Here is a 14,909-nt window from a genome sequence, read left to right as displayed (position 1 = left end):
AGGGACAGTGATCCCGCTGAGGGGTTTCGGGGGGGGGGGGGGGCGGGGGGTGCGCGGGGGGCCGCGGAGGGAAAGAGTCAAACAGGTACAAATCCGATCCAGTCTTTTATATGGGGGGGGCTGGGGGTGGGGGGCTCCAGTCCCCAGTACAGCAGCACCCCCCCACGCCCCCCCAGTGTGCCCCCATAGCCCCATCCCAGTGTGTGTGCGCAGGGGGGGGCTCCGGCACCAAGCATGGGGTGCTGGAGAAGAGCCCCTTGCCTGGAGGTAGTACTGCCCCCCCCTCCACCTGCTGGCTCCATCCCAGCCACCCCTCCCCAAAAGGAGCTGCACAGCACTGGGGGCTGCCAGGGGAAGGGGGGGCTCCCTGAGTGCTGGGGGGGGGAAGGTGAAATTGGGGGCTCCCAGAAAAACGGGGCGGGGGTTAAGAAAAGCCCTTGGTGCCATCCCTACAGCCCCAGCCGTGGGGTGGGAAGGGCTACACAGACCCCCAGAAAGGGGATCGAGGTGCTTCTACATGACAGCTGGTGATCCCCCAAGTCTGGGGGAGCAAAGGCAGGGATCACTTATGGGTGCCCAGATGGGGGGGTCCACTCTTCCCCCCCAATCCTGCACCCCAGGAGGGAGATTCACAGCAAAACAAACCACACAGTCTCAGGTCCTGCCGTGCCCAAGCAGCACCCGGCCCCATGGAAAGGGGGGGGGTGCGCGGAGGGGGAGGTCTAGGTGGCTTTGTAGAGGTCCTTGCGCCTCCGCACCTCCTTGAGGACGCGGGCACGGAAGGCATCGGGGTGCTCTCCCCCACCCCGCCGCAGCCCCAGCACTGCCTGCAGCTCCGGCCGGTGGGTCCGCAGGAAGGGGTTGTAGGTCTGCTCCTCCCCCAGCGTGGAGGGGCACTGCGGGAGGCAGCCGCTCAGCTCCCCCACCGGAGGCAGCACCCCCAGCAGGGAGCTGGGACCGCCCCCCCCAGCACCCCCTTCCCCTATAGCACCCGCCGTGCAAGAAGGTGTCGGGGTGCAGCATGCCCACCAAGGGATGAGGAACCCCGTGAGGGGCTGGGGTGGGGGGGCTGCAGCCAGGGGACCCCCCCGGCCTCACCGTGCTCCTCTTCTCCTGGCGCTGCTGCGTCGCCCACTGCAGCTTCTGCTCCAGCGCGGGGTTGTCCAGCTCCAGGAGGCTGGCGAAGGTCAGGCACTCCAGCGCGTACTCGTGGCCTACAGACCCCCGTACCCCTTAGCATTGCCCCCGCCTGGCTCCCCAGCTCGGCAGCAGGGGCTAGGGGGGAGACCGGCAGCTCTGCCCCGCTGTTGGGGACACTCACCCGGCCACAGCAGCGTGTCCTCGCCCAAGCCCACAGCCACGTCCAGGGAGGCGAGCATGGTCTCAGGGGAGCCCTCAAACAGCCTGCCTGGACCCCGATGCAACCGCCTGTCACGGGGGAGGGATTGGGGGGTTCCCCCAAGCCCTTCCCAGGGCGTGCCCCCCCCCCCCCCCCCCCAGCCACCCAGGTCCACGATTGGGTGCACTCACCACAGCCAGCGAGGAAGAGGAGGTCGCCGGAGAAGAGGCAGGGGGGGCCACCAAAGGGCCCCCCGTCCAGCACGTACACCATATGGCCCACAGTGTGGCCAGGCGTGGCGAGCGCCTCGAAGGTCAGGCAGCCCACGCTCACCTTCTCCCTGTCCGCAAGCGGGCTGCGCCAGGCACAGGGGTGCACCGTCAGGGTGCCCCCCCACCAGTACCTCAAAACACCCACCTCCCCACGCAATCCTTCCCGGTGCACTAGTGTCATGAGCATGCCAGGTCTCTGCCCATGAAGGGGGCAACGTGGTACTCGAGGGATGGCCTCGTGGGTGGGTGGAGCAAACAGTGGTGGTTGGGGGTGAAGCCCCCCCCCCCCCCCAAATTTACAGAGGTGCTGGGGGGGATGTGGGGCACAGGACTTACTTGGTGAGCTCTGGGATGGCATCGAGGGCGCTGCCGTACACCTTGCAAGAGCCGTGCTGCTGGCAGAGTGCGGCGTTCCCCCCGCTGTGGTCCCTGTGGACAGGGAGGTCAGTGCCCCTAAACGTGCCTCCCCCATGTCCCTCCCTCCCCCAGCAGGGTAGGGCTGGGGGTCGCCTCAGCTGGGGCATCCTCCACAGCAGCCACTGGCCCCCCCAGGGCTCCCTCTTGCCCCTTACCAGTGTTTGTGGGTGCAGAATATGGCCTCCAGCATCACCTCCTCTTCTTCAATGGCAGCCTGGGAATGGGAGGGACAGAGAGATTTGGGGGGGACACAGACCCTGAGTACCAGTCTCCCCCTAAATCCTGCCCGAGCTCCACAGGCGCTGGATGAGCTCTCCAGCTCTCCAACCTTGCCCCGGGCACTAAGGGCTGCAGGTTAGGGGCAGATTTGCCCCCCTCTGCCCCCAAAAAAGCCAGAGACGTGCCACCCCCTCACACGGGGACACCTGAACACCGGGTCGGGGGGGGGCTGTGGGGGTCTCACCTGCACGGCCAGCGGGTCGGAGGGGTCGACGACAGCCGCCCGGCTGGATGCAGTGTCGATGACCAGGTAGCTGTAGTTGTTGGAGAGCACGGGAATGGGCAGGATTTTCACCCCTGGTGGGGGACAGACAGATAGACAGACATCAGGGCATGACCCCCCCTGCCTGGGAAATCAGGGTGGGAGCCCCAGGCCAAACTCCCCACAACTTAAATCACATTCTCAGTTAAACATGCTTTGGACAATTTGGATATGGCAACCCTCCCCACCCCAAAGTGCCAGTGTTGGGGCACACGACGGGGCCACGGCAGGGGGGGCTCACCAGGACTCACCGGGGAAGCAGCAGGGCTGGGGTGCAGAGTGGCCGTGCGGGTACCGCTCCCGGGCCTTCTTCACCTGCCGCTGGTAGAAGAGGTAGCCCAGCCGCGTGCGGGCGTACAGGCTGTACCTGGGGAGGGCAGACACCCCCCAGCATTAACCCCCAGCCCCCCAGGGAGCCCACTTGCAGAGGGAGCTGCTGCCAAGGCTGGGATCCCCACAGAGGACACATACAGGGTCACTTTCCCACGTGAGGGGGCTGGAGGGGGCATGTCCCCCTGCTCCCCTGTCCCAAATCTGCAGCGACAGCAGAATCAGTTCCCCAGGCAGGTCCCCTCCAGCTGCTCCGGGCAGCAAGGACCGGGGCGGGGGGGGAGAGGGGGGGGCACCACTGTGAGGGTGTCCATGTGTTCATCCATCTGTCCAGCTGTGTTGGGTTGTGGCTCTGATCACTGGGAAGGGCTGGAGCCCCAGGGCTTTGCCCGCAGCAGCACTCTGGCTGCCCGGCATCCCTGGCTGTCGCCCTCCCTGCCCCGGGGGGCCATGCCCAGGGCTGACCCCACTCCGAGGGCCTGCCCTGGGTGTCACAGCCCTGGGGAAGAGGGAAGCGGGAGCAGAACGAGCGGAGGAAAAGGGAAGCGAGAAATGCCCCCACGGCATGTGCCACGCAGGGGTGCAACAGACGCAGGCTGGAGGGCTTGGGGGGACCCCCCCCCCATTTATATAGCAGTGTTTCAGGGCTGAGGACCGGGATCGGTGCCATGAAGGACGTGCAAAGTCCCGGGCCAAGGGCATCCCCCTGGATGGTTACATCCTCTGCGCCGGCAGCGGCAGGTATGCCGGCCAGGGATCCTGGCAGGAGCCGGGAGTCCCCTGCATCTGTGGGGGGTGGAAGCCCGAAGCCGGGGAGCGGGGGCTCCTGCCAGCACCGGGCAGCAGTGCCACGGCCGGGGCAGCGGGGTGGGCTAATGACTAGACCCGAGGGAAGGAGCCCCGGGGGGGAGGGTGTCAGATCCGAGGGTGCCCGTCACCGTGTTGGGGGAGCCAGCGGCTGATTCCCGGCCCTGGGAAGCCCCCCCGGTAGCCGGGCTAACACCGCCTGCCCTCACCCCCCCAGTCCGGGCGGGCTGAGCACCCGTGGAGGGCTGCCGCCCCCAGCCCCAGCCCGGCCTCCCCGTGCCAGCGGGGCCGGAGCACACCGGGCTGGCCCCGGTCCCTCCCCGGATGGCTCCGCACAAGCAGGGAGGGACGGGCTCTTCCTCCCGGAGGCAGAACAAAGGCGGGCGGGGGTGGCTCCCCCCCGGCGGGGGGTACCGGAGCGGCGGACACTCACCCCACGCGGAACAGCAGCGGGCCGGCGAGGGCCATGAGAGCGGCGGCGGCGCGGCGGGCGAGGCGGCGGAGGGGCAGGCAGCGGCGCAGGCAGGCGGCCCCCAGCTCGCGGGCACCGGCCGCCACCGCCCGCAGCACGGCCCCGCCATGCTCCGGGCGCCGCCCCCCGCGACCCGCGGCCATGCCGCCCCGGCCACGCCCCGCCTCCCACGCGCGTCACGCCACCGCCCCGGCCACGCCACCGCCCCGGCCACGCCCCCTCCGCCGCCGCGCCCGGCGCGCCCCCTGCTGGTCACGCCGCGTCACTGCCGCGGAAACCGCGGAAGGGGGGACACGGATCGCGTCACCGGCGGAGAGGAGGGGATTCCCCGCCCCCATCGCCCCAAAGGGTATCCCCCCCCAGCTGACGTCACTGCGTGGAGAAGGGGGTCCCTTCGTGACGTCAGAGGCGGCAGGAAGGAGGTCCCGGGGGGGGGGGTGTCGGCTGGGGCCCCGTTCGGCGGGCGGGGCGCAGGGGGTCCGTCCCGGGGAGCAGCGGGGGGGGGGCGTGCACCCCCCGGCTCACCCGGCGCAGCGGCGCGGAGCCGCCGCGGGGGGGCGCGGCGGGCGGGGGGGCGGGCGGTGCCTTCCCCCGCCCCGGCCGCCCCGTCCCGGCTCGTCGCGGCCGCAGCCCGGCGGAGCAGCGCGCAGCAGGTAGGGCGGCCCGGCCCCGCTCCGCACACCCCGCCGCTTCCGGTTCCCGCGTGGGGCCGCTGGCAAGGGTGGTGTGGGACCACCGGGGGCCCCGGCGGTGCCCCCCGTTCCCCCGACTCCCCCCCGCCCGGTTCCCCCCGTCCTCGCCCCTCCCAGCCCCCCTGTCCCGGTCCCCTCCGGTGCCACGGCCGACGGGGAGGTGTCCCAGCGCTGGACCGAGGGTACCGGCGGGCGGTGGGGACCGGGCGAGGGTGGGAGGCCGGTCCCTGAGCCACGGGAACGTGCTGCGACCCCCCGCACCCCCATTCCCGGAGCGGGTGGGGGCACTTCGGGTCGAAGTCTGGCGCGGCGGGGGGTGCGGGGGCGGAGCGGGGTCCCGCGGGCAGGGACGCGGCGGTCAGGACTCCCACGGGCGGGACCCCGCTATAGGGCTGGTGCCGTTTTCCGGACCCCACAGGATCGTAGCAGGGGGGGAATCGGGGCGCGGTGTGGGGTGGTCTGGGGCGGGGGGCACCGTCCTTTGAGCTGTGGGATGTCTCAGGGAAGTGAGGGCACAGGTCTGTGCCCGGCAGGGTGTGGGGTGGCGCCGTGGGGGGCTCGTGGAGACTGGCTCTGGGTGGTGTGGGGGTGCCTGGACTTGGGCTCAGGAGGGCACCTCTGTCACATGCCCCTGGGGAGGGGCTCGGGGTGGGGGGGCAGAGAGGCGGTGGCGATGCTGAGGTCTTGCAAACTCGTGTCCCGTGTGAGCGGCGCCGGGGCAGGCAGTGGGATGGAGCAGCGGGGGAGCCCGGCCTGGGGGGGCCGCACTGACCCCCTGGCATGAGCCCTGCCGAGCTGGGCTGGGCTGGGCTGAACCGGGCCAAGTTGTGTTGTGCTGTGTTGGGTTGTGCTGTACTGAGCCGTGCCACACCGAGCCGTGCTGTGCCGTACGGAGGAGCTGTGCCGTACAGAGGAGCTGTGCCGTACCAAGCTGTGCTGTGCTGTACCAAGCTGTGCCGTGCCGTACCAGGCTGTGCCATGCTGTACCAAGCCGTGCCATGCTGTACCAAGCCGTGCGGTGCAGTACCAAGTTGTGCCGTACCAAGCCATGCCATACTGGTGGGAGCTTCCAGGCTCTTTTGGGAAATCGGGTGCTCTCCCAGGCAGCCTCACCGTGGGGAGCCATAGGGAAAGCGGGGAGCCCTGGCCCCCACCCCAAACTCTGGTCCCCGCCCCCAAGGTGGCCCTTGGCGCCCCAGGGTCCCCATGGCACTGGTGGCAGGGGCCTGAGCCCGGCAGGATTGCCGAGGCAGCCGGCAGGGACGCTGCCTGGTGCCACGCGCGGGGCTGTGCCGGGTGTGACGGCCCCCTGCGCCCCAGGTCCCCGCCACATGAGCCTTATCTGTGCTGAGTCACGGTGCCAGTGCAGAGCAGCACCCTGTCCCCGGGGGCAGCACGTCATGCTGGGGCCACCGAGCCGGCGCGGGTGGCCCTGTGGCTGGTCACCTCTGGTTTCGGGGCCCTGCTGTGCCGCAGCCTGGAGAGGGTGCAGGGTGCAGGGTGCCGCTTGCCTCTCTGGGTGCGGCAGCAGCCACAGGGACCCGTCAGGCTGGTTCTTTCCCGTCCCCGAGGCCACCCTGCTGGACAGGAGGGGCTGGGGCAGCCGGTGGACCCCTGCCACGGGGTGCCGGCCACGGGCACAGGGTGGGACCCTCTGATGACCATGTGCTGGCCAGACACATCCCACTTTCTCCAGATGCTTGGATTCCCTCCTGGGGGCTCCAGTCCTCCCTAACAGGGTGCCAGTCCCAGGGGTTTTCCTGGGGTCAGGCTCCTATTTTGGGCCCGTCCCTGGCCCCGCAGACGAGGCGGTGCCAGGGGGCACCGGGTGCTTTTTGGGAAACCACAGAGCAGCGAAAGTGAAACTCCCCGGCCAGGTGGTCACCGCCACGCTGGTTATTTTTGGCACCGCCGTCATCGCGATGGCGAAGGGTGGTGTGGCCGTGGCAGCTCTGCCGCGGCTGGGACAGACGGACTGTGGGAGGGATGGAGGGACAGACGCTGAGCTGCTCCCCACGGCCTGTCATGGCTGGCCTGGGCGTGCCCCCCCGGCACCGCTGCCCGCCCAGCCCAGCCGTGGAAGCACTGGCGTCATCCTGGAGGAAGCTCCTGGTCCCCTCCCACCCCGGTCCCGGTCGGGGACAGATCCTGGTCCCTTCCCGGGGACGGTCCCGGGGTCACGTCACCGCTGCAGGCAGGGGGGACGTGGGGGGTCCTGGCACCTGCCTGGGACTCGGGGTGGGCATCCCCCAGTGCCAGCGCAGGGGGGGCGGCAGGCGGATAAAGGCCTGGCACCGGCTCCTGGCAGCGCTGTTGTTTTCCTGGCCTTGGAGATCCTGCCTTCCTCCTCCTTCTCCTCCTCCTCCTGGGGCCAAGCCCGGCAGCTGGCCCTGGGCCCGGGCTGGCTGCTCGCAGCTGCCAGGGGCTCTGCGAGGGGGCTCGGCGCGGCCGGGGAGGGGAGTCAGCCCTGGGGGGGTCCTGGCTCCCCTCCCCAGGGACACGTCCACCTCCCTCTGAGGTGACGCAGGTGGCATTTGTCCCTATAACTCCCTGGGGGGATTCAGGAGTTCTGGAGCCCCCGTGTGACTCGCTGGGCTGCGGGGTGTGGGGCACCCCCGAAATGGGGGGGGAGCAGCAGTGTCTGCATGGGTGTAATCAGGATCAGGCCCTGTGTTTCCATCCCAGGCAGCGGGCAGGGTGATGCTCTTTGTCCCCAGGGAGGTGCCACCAGGAGCCGGAGACCAGTCAGGGTGCAGGGTTGGGAGGTGCTCCCTGTCCCCCGGCGATGGCAGGGTGGGCTCCAGAGGCTGGAGAGGTCACGTCCGTGCCGGAGAGGGCACGTCCTCACCGCGGCTTGAGTCAGCGCGTGGCCGTGCCCTGCCCGTGGCTGGCCACTGACACAGGCGCCGGGGACTCAGGGCACAGGAATGCGGGTGGCCCTGGCCGAGGGACAGTGGGGACGTTGCTCGCCTCTCATTAACTCACTGGCATTGAGGCCAGCTCGTCCTTATTAATTAGAAGCCGCTATTAAAGTGGGAGGGGGAGGTTTTGCGGCTCCACTGTCCTCTGTGTCCCTGCACCTGCGGCTCCGCTCGCCGGGGACACGAACTGCCCGGGGAGAAGGACCTGTGCTGACACCCCCATCTTCTCTCCCCTCCAGGTGCCCACAGGAGACGCAGGGAGCCGGCATGGCGCAGCCCAACGTGCCACCCCCTTACGATGACAAGAACGCCCTCTACCCCCCACCCCCGGGGGCGTACCCCCAGCCCCCCCACTACGCCGGGGGGTACCCGCAGCCCGGGGGATACCCTGCAGCAGGGGGGTACCCGCAGCCAGGGGGGTACCCAGCAGCAGGGGGGTACCCCCAGCCGGGGATGGCCATGCCCACCATGCCTATTCGGTTCGGTAAGTGGGTGCACCTTGGGTTTTTTTTTGGGGGGGCACTAGAAACAGGGGTGCTATGGGGGGGCTGCACTGCCCATCCTGGTGCTGAGAGGTGCCCCCCACCGCAGGTGAGGATGGCATCGGGAACAGCTCCCCCTTCCAATCGGGCGACTGGGACGACAGGAAAGTCCGGCACACCTTTGTCCGCAAGGTGAGTCCCAGGGGGCCAGGGGCACCCGTGAGGGTGGGGGGGCACCTGTCGGGGTGGGGGGCTGGGTGCTGACCTCCCCCGTCTCTCGCAGGTCTATGCCATCATCTCCCTGCAGCTGCTGGTGACAGTGGGGATCATCGCCGTGTTTACCTTTGTGTGAGTGGAAGGTCCCTCCTTAGCCTTGTCCCAAAAAAGAGGGGAGCCTGTGTCCCCTGGGGGGGGTTCCAAGGGGACAGTAGTTGCTGTCCCCCCTCCCTCACGCTTGTCCCTCCTGTCCCGCAGCTCACCTGTCCGCTCCTTCGTCCAGAGGAACGTCGCCATCTACTACGCCTCGTAGTGAGTAGGGGGTCTGCCAGCTCGTGCTGCCCCCAGGGTGCCCTCTCGTAGCTGGCACCCCACAATCGCAACCTCCCAGCCCGGGGGGGGGGGTCGCAGGGCTGACACCCACTATTTCTCCCTGCAGCGCGGTGTTCTTGGTGACCTACCTGGTGCTGGCCTGCTGCGAGGGGCCCCGGTGAGTTGCTGGTGGCTGGGACCCCCAGGGTGGGGGTGTATGGATATGGGGGGGGGGGGTCTCCAGGGCATCAGGAGGGGGGGTCCCTGCCAGGGGTTGCCCCCGGGGGTGGGGAACCAGGGGGACACAACATGGCCGCTGTCACCAGCTCACCTCTCTCCTCCTGTTTCTTCCCCAGGAGACGCTTCCCCTGGAACATCATCCTGCTGAGCATCTTTGTGAGTGGGCGGGGGCCGGTGGGGGGGCCTGGTGGTGCCCCCACGGCACTCCAGCTCCCCAGGCGGGCTGGGAGGGGTAGGGGGACGTGTGGGCAGGCGGGGGGCAGACAGGAACTGCTGCCCCCCACGGTGCCGCTCGCCCCGCTGAGCCCACCCTTCTCTCCCACAGACGCTGGCCATGGGGCTGATGACAGGGACGATCGCCAGGTACGCCCCGGGGACCCCGCGGTGACAGGAGCTGGGGTCCCTCTTGTCCCTCACCATCCCTCAAATGACAGGTTGCCCAGCGTCGGGGGACACCCCCGTCCCCTGGACTCAGGGACAGCAGGGTCCCTGCCCAGGATCAGGGCCATGGGGGGTCACCAACACCCCCCTGGCAGGGAGATGCTGAAGTGTGGGGTGACTCTGGTGTCCCCTCTGTCCACAGCATGTACCGGACCAACGCCGTCCTGATTGCCATGATCATCACTGCCATCGTGGCCATCATTATCACCATCTTCTGCTTCCAGACCAAGGCAAGGAGGGGGACGTGCCCTGCCCTGCCCTGGGGGGGTCAAGCGCGGGGAGCGGGGGTCAAGCGCGGGGAGCCGGGCGGTGGGGACACCCTGGGCTCTCCTGTGACACACGTGTGTTGATTTTACAGGTTGATTTTACATCGTGTCCGGGGCTTTTCTGCGTCCTGGGCATTGTGGTCATGGTGACCGGGATTGTCACCGCCATCGTCCTCTCCTTCAAATATGTGAGTGGGGAGGACAGAGGGGCTGTGGGGTGCCACGGGTGTCCCCGGTTGGGTGTCCCCAGGGCTGGCATGGGCAGGGGGGTTTGGGTGGTCCCCCTTTGCAGGGAAGCGGGGTGTGGTGCTGGCCGCGGCAGAGGCACCTTGCCCGCAGGGAGAGGGTGCGTCAGTGTCGGCATCAGCGGCATCTCCTCAGGAGCTGGGTACGGGCAGGACCTGCCCTGCCTTGCCCACTGCCTGCCAGCACCCAGCTCACCCTGCCCGTGTCCCCTTCCCCGCACAGGTCGCCTGGCTCCATATGCTGTATGCGGCCATCGGCGCCATCGCCTTCACCCTGGTGAGCTGACGGCTGGAGTGGGCAGAGGGGTCAGGCAGGGACCGGGGGGGGTCGCCCCCCCACCCCGGTCCCTACCTGACAGTCTCTGCCCCCCCAGTTCCTTGCCTATGACACGCAGCTTGTGCTGGGGAACAGGAAGAACACGCTGAGCCCCGAGGAGTACATCTACGGCGCCCTCACCATCTACACTGACATCATCTACATCTTCACCTTCCTCCTGCAGATTGTGGGCCGGGATTAGCCCCGGGACCCCTCCTGTCCCCCCCCCCACCCCTCACCCCCTCCTCTGGCCTCTGTACAGGATTTGGCCACTTACCATGACTCCTAACGCTTCAGCATCCCTACCCGTAGGCTGCTAAGAAAAGGGCTTCCCTTGATCACCCCCCCCCAAGCCTCCAAAGGTGGTGGTGGGGATGGGTCGCCAGTGTTTGGGCAGAGCCCAGCCTCGGCACTGCTCGCCGAAGCTGTGCCGGCAGTGCCAAGCTGGCAGCGGAGCGCCACAGTCCTGCCTGGGTGCAGGGAGCTGGCAGCAGCCGCTGGGATCGTGTTGGGATTTTTTTGGCAGAGCCCGGTCGGTATCATTCACTCGGTGCCTTAAACGCGGCTCCAGCCGTGCCCCCCTCCCCGAGCTGCCGCGGTGCCCGGTGCAGGTGGGGGGCAGCTGGGACCCCCGTGGCGGGACTCGTGGCAGAGCTGACGTCTCAGAGGCCCCGCAGCCACGGATGTGGGCAAAGTTGCACTTGCTAAATAAAACACTTTAATTTTCCAGATGGTCTCAGTCTTTACTTGCTGTGACGACTCCCCCGAAAAGCCTGTGGGCAGCCTCAGCGGGGGCTGCGGCCTGGGGCAGCGCAAACCCTGCTTTGGGGCAGAAAACCAAGGTCGAGGCGCCCCAGGCCTGGCCTCCCTCCCCTGCCTGTACCTTGTGGGCAGAACCCTGGCTGCAGAGCCGCTGGGACCCCCGCTGTGGGGGCAGGCAGGGCCCGGGGCTCAGCACTGAGGGAGCGACCGCAGTGGCACCGAGCTGTTCCGCTCACCAGGGATGGGGTTTATTTGTCCCTATCCAGCCCCACGACCCCGCCACGGGGCTGGCGTCCCCTCGGCCAGTCCCTTCAAGGTGCCACGGTGCCAGGCTGGGGGCGGGGGGCAGCCTGGCTATGCCCCCCTGGCCACCCTCTTGTATCGCTCTGTCTCGTACTCGCCCTGGTTGGCTTCCATCATCTTTCGGCGGATTTTGAGCTGCTCCAGACGGTTTTTGTCCACTTGCCGCTTGGCCAGGAGGAAAAGGATGATGCCGGAGGGCAATCCAATGGCCCTGCAGGACAGCCGGTGGGCGGGAGATGGAGTGAGCCGGTGGGGAAACAAGGGCCCTGGGGTGGCTACCCTGGGGTGGCACAGACACCTCCCCCCGCCTCAGCGCTGCAGCCTCCCGGGACCCCCCATCCCACCGCAGGCCCCGCAGAGCAGCGGAGCCTCCCGGTGTCGATCCTCCCCGCTGCCCGAGCCACTCACCAGGCCACCCCCACCGGCTTCATCGGGTTCTTGCCCTTCTTGCGCGTGGGGATGTACTCCACCCCCTCGGGGAGACCCCTGCTGCCGGGCTCCGGGCCGGCCCGTGGCTCCGCTGGCCGGCGGCAGCTCTGCCCGAGGAGCCGTGCGCCCGGGGGGGCCGGCCGCCCCCAGGGCCTGGCGGGACCCGCTGCCCGCCCTGCTGCCGCCAGCAGCCCTGCGGGGAGAGAGGCGTTAGGGAGGGGCAGCGTGCGGGAGGCCCGGCCCAGGCCGCTGGAGGCTCCTGCCCTGCCCCTGCCCCTGCCCCTGCCCTGCGCTGACCTGCCTTGCCCTGCCCCGCCCTGCCCCTGCCCCTGCCCTTGTCCTTGTCCTTGTCCCTGCCCTGCCCCTGCCCCGGCGGCGGCGGAGGGGGGGGGCCCTCGGGGGCGGGGCCTGAGCCATGCAGGGCGGGGCCAAGGCCGAGGGGCGTGACCGAGGGGCGTGGCTCTAAGACCGGGAGGGGCGGGGCCGAGGCCCTGCGGGCCGGGCCTGGCGGCGTCCCGGCTCTAAGACCGGCGGGGCGGGGCCGAGGCCCTGCGGGCCGGGCCTGGCGGCGTCCCGGCGGGTGTGTGTCGGAGACCGCGGGGCCGCGCGGTGAGGGTGGTGGCGGGACGCTCCCGGTCCCCCCGCCCCGGGGCCGCCCCCTCCGCCCGCCCGCTGTTACCCCGCAGTCCGCCGAGCGCCGCCGCCATGGTGGGCCGTGCCGCTGTGCGGCAGCCCCGCTGCATGCCGGGAGCTGCAGTCCGCCGCGAGGGGGCTGCCGGGGGGCGGCGCTGCCTGGGCCGCGCGCGAGAAACTACAGCTCCCAGAGCGCACCGCGCGGGGCGGGGTCGGCCGACGCTAGTGGCGGAAGGGGCGGGGTCCGGGTGAGGACGCAGTTCTGGGTTGGCTGGGGCGGGAGGACGGCGGGCGGGGATTGGCCAGGGCGAGGCGAGCGGCGGAAGCGGCGGCGGGGTGGGGTGCGCGGGCAGGCCGGCATGGAGCCCGCCGAGGGCCCGGGGGCGCTGGGCTTCCACGGCGACGAGGAGATCATCGAGGTGGTGGAGCTGGGCCCACCCGGGCCGGGTGAGACGGGGCGCCCCGCGCCGCGCACTGGACAGGTCTTGCGGGGGCTCCGGCCTCCCGCCGGGGCACCGGGCCCGCTCCGGCCCCGCCCCAGCACCAGACCCGGCCCGGCCGCGGGTCCCGGCCCGATCCCCGCCCCGGGCCTGCGGCCTCTCCCCGCGTCGCGCTCTGCTCCTTTGCGGCCGCTCCGCTCTGGGTCTCCCGACCGCGGTGGCATCGGGCTCGCGCGTCCCCCCCGCTGCCCCGTCCCCCGGGGACCCCCCGTGCCCGCAGCCGCCTGCCTGGAGGGGCCGAGCCGGGCAGGCCGCGACTGCGTCCTGACCGTCGCCCTCTGCAGATGACCTGGCCGACGAGATGGAGGACGTGGACTTTGAGGATGAAGGGGCGGAAGAGCCCGACGCCGAGGCTTGGGAGACGGAGGACGACGAGGGGGTGGAGGACGGCATGGAGGCGCAGGACGACAGCGAGGTCACGTTCTCCCTCCACTCGGGTGAGCGGTGGGCACGGGCAGCGGCAGCTGGGGTCCCCCTCGGGACCTGCTCCCACCCTGGCTTTCCCCAGAGTAAGGGGCTCCTTGCCAGGCTGCCATCCCCCGGCCGTTCCTGGGGCAGCCGTCATCGCTCAGGGCTGGGATGCTCTGGGCTTTGCTCGTTTCTAACTTGCACTCCGGTAGAGAAGCCCGTCGAGCCTCCTACCATGGCGGCTTGCCCTGAGCTCGGCAGACAGCCTATGCTGCCATTCCCCCACGGGAAGAATAAATTCCCACTGGTTTTGGTTGGGAGTTCGGCTCGCTGACATCCCACCCAGACCTGGCGTTGTGTGGGGTTTGGATCCCCAGGGAACATCAGGTGGGGCGTGAGCGGCATCCGAGCTATGTAGCCTCTCTCTTCTCTTCTGTGCAGCTTCTGTTTTCTGCGTGAGCCTCGACCCCAAGACCAACACGCTGGCGGTGACGGGCGGGGAGGACGACAAGGCCTTTGTGTGGCGCGTGAGCGACGGAGAGCTCCTGTTCGAATGCTCAGGTGAGGTGCTCGAGGCTGTCTGAGTGAGCGGCCGTGTCCCCTCCCAGCCACGTCTCTCTGGACACGCTCTTCCCAGCCGATGCTCTGCTGGAGCCGGGCTCCTGGCCGTTCTCCGTAGCTCGGCCTGAGCAGTCTCTGTCCCCTGATGTCTCTAGGACACAAGGACTCAGTCACCTGTGCTGGCTTCAGTCACGACTCCGTGTTTGTGGCCACGGGTGACATGTCTGGGCTTATCAAAGTGTGGCGGGTGGATGCCAAGGAAGAAGTGTGGTCCTTCGAGGTGGGGGACTTGGAGGTGAGCGGCGGGATCCCTGGTGCCGTGGGGAGCTCGTGGGCCGGCAGCTGGGACTCAACTGGGTGGCAGGGGGGATGCCACCCCCATGACACTGCCTGTCCCTCTCTCTGCCCAGTGGATGGAGTGGCACCCTCAAGCCCACGTCCTTCTGGCGGGCACAGCTGATGGCAACTCCTGGATGTGGAAGATCCCCAGCGGAGACTGCAAGACCTTCCAGGGCCCTGCGTGTCCAGCCACATGTGGCAGGATCCTGCCTGACGGTGAGGCACGGGGGCTGTCCGGGGTGGGGAATGTCACCACCTCTGTGACAGATCCCGCTGCCACCATCTGCCCTCCTGCTTCTGCAAGTCTGTGCTGAGCGGGAGGTGGAGGGACGAGGGGAGCTCTGGCTCTATCCGTTGGCTCTGCCTCACCCAGGGAAGCGAGCGGTGGTGGGGTACGAGGACGGGACCATGCGCATCTGGGACCTGAAGCAGGGAACCTCACTGCATGTCCTGAAAGGTAGGGAAGAGGCTAATCACCTGGGGTGCTCCCTAATTGGGGAATGGCCCCTTCCAGTGGGCTCTGACCTCTGCCCGGGTGGAGAGGTGGCACCCTCCGAGGCCAGGAGCTGCCAGAGGGAGCCTGGTGCTGGGTTTCCCTGTCCTCACAGGTGGCTTCTCCTTCCCACTGGGGTGCTGGCAGAGCCAGGCAAGGTGGAGGGTGGGTT

At 69.3% G+C, this 14,909-nt stretch overlaps 3 protein-coding genes across 11 annotated transcripts in view; 2 read left to right on the top strand and 1 right to left on the bottom strand.

The window, feature by feature from the left end:
* Positions 1 to 92: 92 nt before the first annotated feature.
* Positions 93 to 12,590, bottom strand: PNKD (PNKD metallo-beta-lactamase domain containing). Of its 3 annotated transcripts, XM_075152961.1 has the most exons (10): positions 12,483 to 12,590; positions 11,783 to 11,996; positions 2,821 to 2,936; positions 2,492 to 2,604; positions 2,184 to 2,242; positions 1,948 to 2,040; positions 1,531 to 1,694; positions 1,322 to 1,408; positions 1,099 to 1,214; positions 94 to 896 (listed from the first exon to the last, which is right to left on the bottom strand). In XM_075152961.1, exons 1-10 carry the CDS (start codon positions 12,544 to 12,546, stop codon positions 723 to 725), a joined length of 1,200 nt encoding a protein of 399 aa, XP_075009062.1. In that variant the 5' UTR covers positions 12,547 to 12,590; the 3' UTR covers positions 94 to 722. The 3 variants fall into 3 exon arrangements, with proteins under 3 accessions (XP_075009061.1, XP_075009062.1, XP_075009060.1); XM_075152960.1 differs by lacking the exons at positions 11,783 to 11,996; positions 12,483 to 12,590 and adding an exon at positions 4,140 to 4,321 and having other exon boundaries at positions 93 to 896; XM_075152959.1 differs by lacking the exons at positions 11,783 to 11,996; positions 12,483 to 12,590 and adding an exon at positions 3,041 to 3,142 and having other exon boundaries at positions 437 to 1,214.
* TMBIM1 (transmembrane BAX inhibitor motif containing 1) lies at positions 4,443 to 11,038 on the top strand. 4 transcript variants are annotated; one of them, XM_075152965.1, is made up of 12 exons: positions 4,443 to 4,600; positions 8,031 to 8,275; positions 8,383 to 8,465; positions 8,557 to 8,621; positions 8,748 to 8,801; positions 8,929 to 8,979; positions 9,158 to 9,197; positions 9,367 to 9,404; positions 9,625 to 9,712; positions 9,841 to 9,936; positions 10,217 to 10,270; positions 10,368 to 11,038. In XM_075152965.1, the coding sequence occupies exons 2-12, from the start codon at positions 8,059 to 8,061 to the stop codon at positions 10,509 to 10,511; spliced, it is 930 nt and encodes a 309-aa protein (XP_075009066.1). In that variant the 5' UTR covers positions 4,443 to 4,600; positions 8,031 to 8,058; the 3' UTR covers positions 10,512 to 11,038. The 4 variants fall into 4 exon arrangements, with proteins under 4 accessions (XP_075009066.1, XP_075009063.1, XP_075009064.1 ...); XM_075152962.1 differs by lacking the exon at positions 4,443 to 4,600 and adding an exon at positions 4,754 to 4,831; XM_075152964.1 differs by lacking the exon at positions 4,443 to 4,600 and adding an exon at positions 5,030 to 5,052.
* The window catches only part of AAMP (angio associated migratory cell protein), a 5,524-nt gene continuing 2,885 nt past the window's right edge, over positions 12,271 to 14,909 (top strand). The window contains exons 1-6 of one of the 4 annotated variants that reach the window (XM_075152958.1): positions 12,271 to 12,412; positions 13,221 to 13,373; positions 13,786 to 13,905; positions 14,061 to 14,200; positions 14,316 to 14,460; positions 14,618 to 14,701. In XM_075152958.1, coding sequence (XP_075009059.1) covers positions 13,238 to 13,373; positions 13,786 to 13,905; positions 14,061 to 14,200; positions 14,316 to 14,460; positions 14,618 to 14,701 — 625 coding nt within the window. In that variant the 5' untranslated portion in view covers positions 12,271 to 12,412; positions 13,221 to 13,237. Of the gene's footprint in view, positions 12,413 to 12,622; positions 12,685 to 12,749; positions 12,884 to 13,220; positions 13,374 to 13,785; positions 13,906 to 14,060; positions 14,201 to 14,315; positions 14,461 to 14,617; positions 14,702 to 14,909 lie in introns of those variants that run through there. The other 3 variants (XM_075152957.1, XM_075152955.1, XM_075152956.1) reach the window with 3 other exon arrangements.

The sequence above is a fragment of the Calonectris borealis genome, chromosome 6 (genome assembly GCF_964195595.1).
Source record: "Calonectris borealis chromosome 6, bCalBor7.hap1.2, whole genome shotgun sequence".
In the NCBI taxonomy this organism is placed as follows: Eukaryota; Metazoa; Chordata; class Aves; order Procellariiformes; family Procellariidae; genus Calonectris; species Calonectris borealis.
The sequence above is the reverse complement of the archived record's forward strand: the minus strand, read 5'-3'. Positions and strand labels throughout refer to the sequence as shown.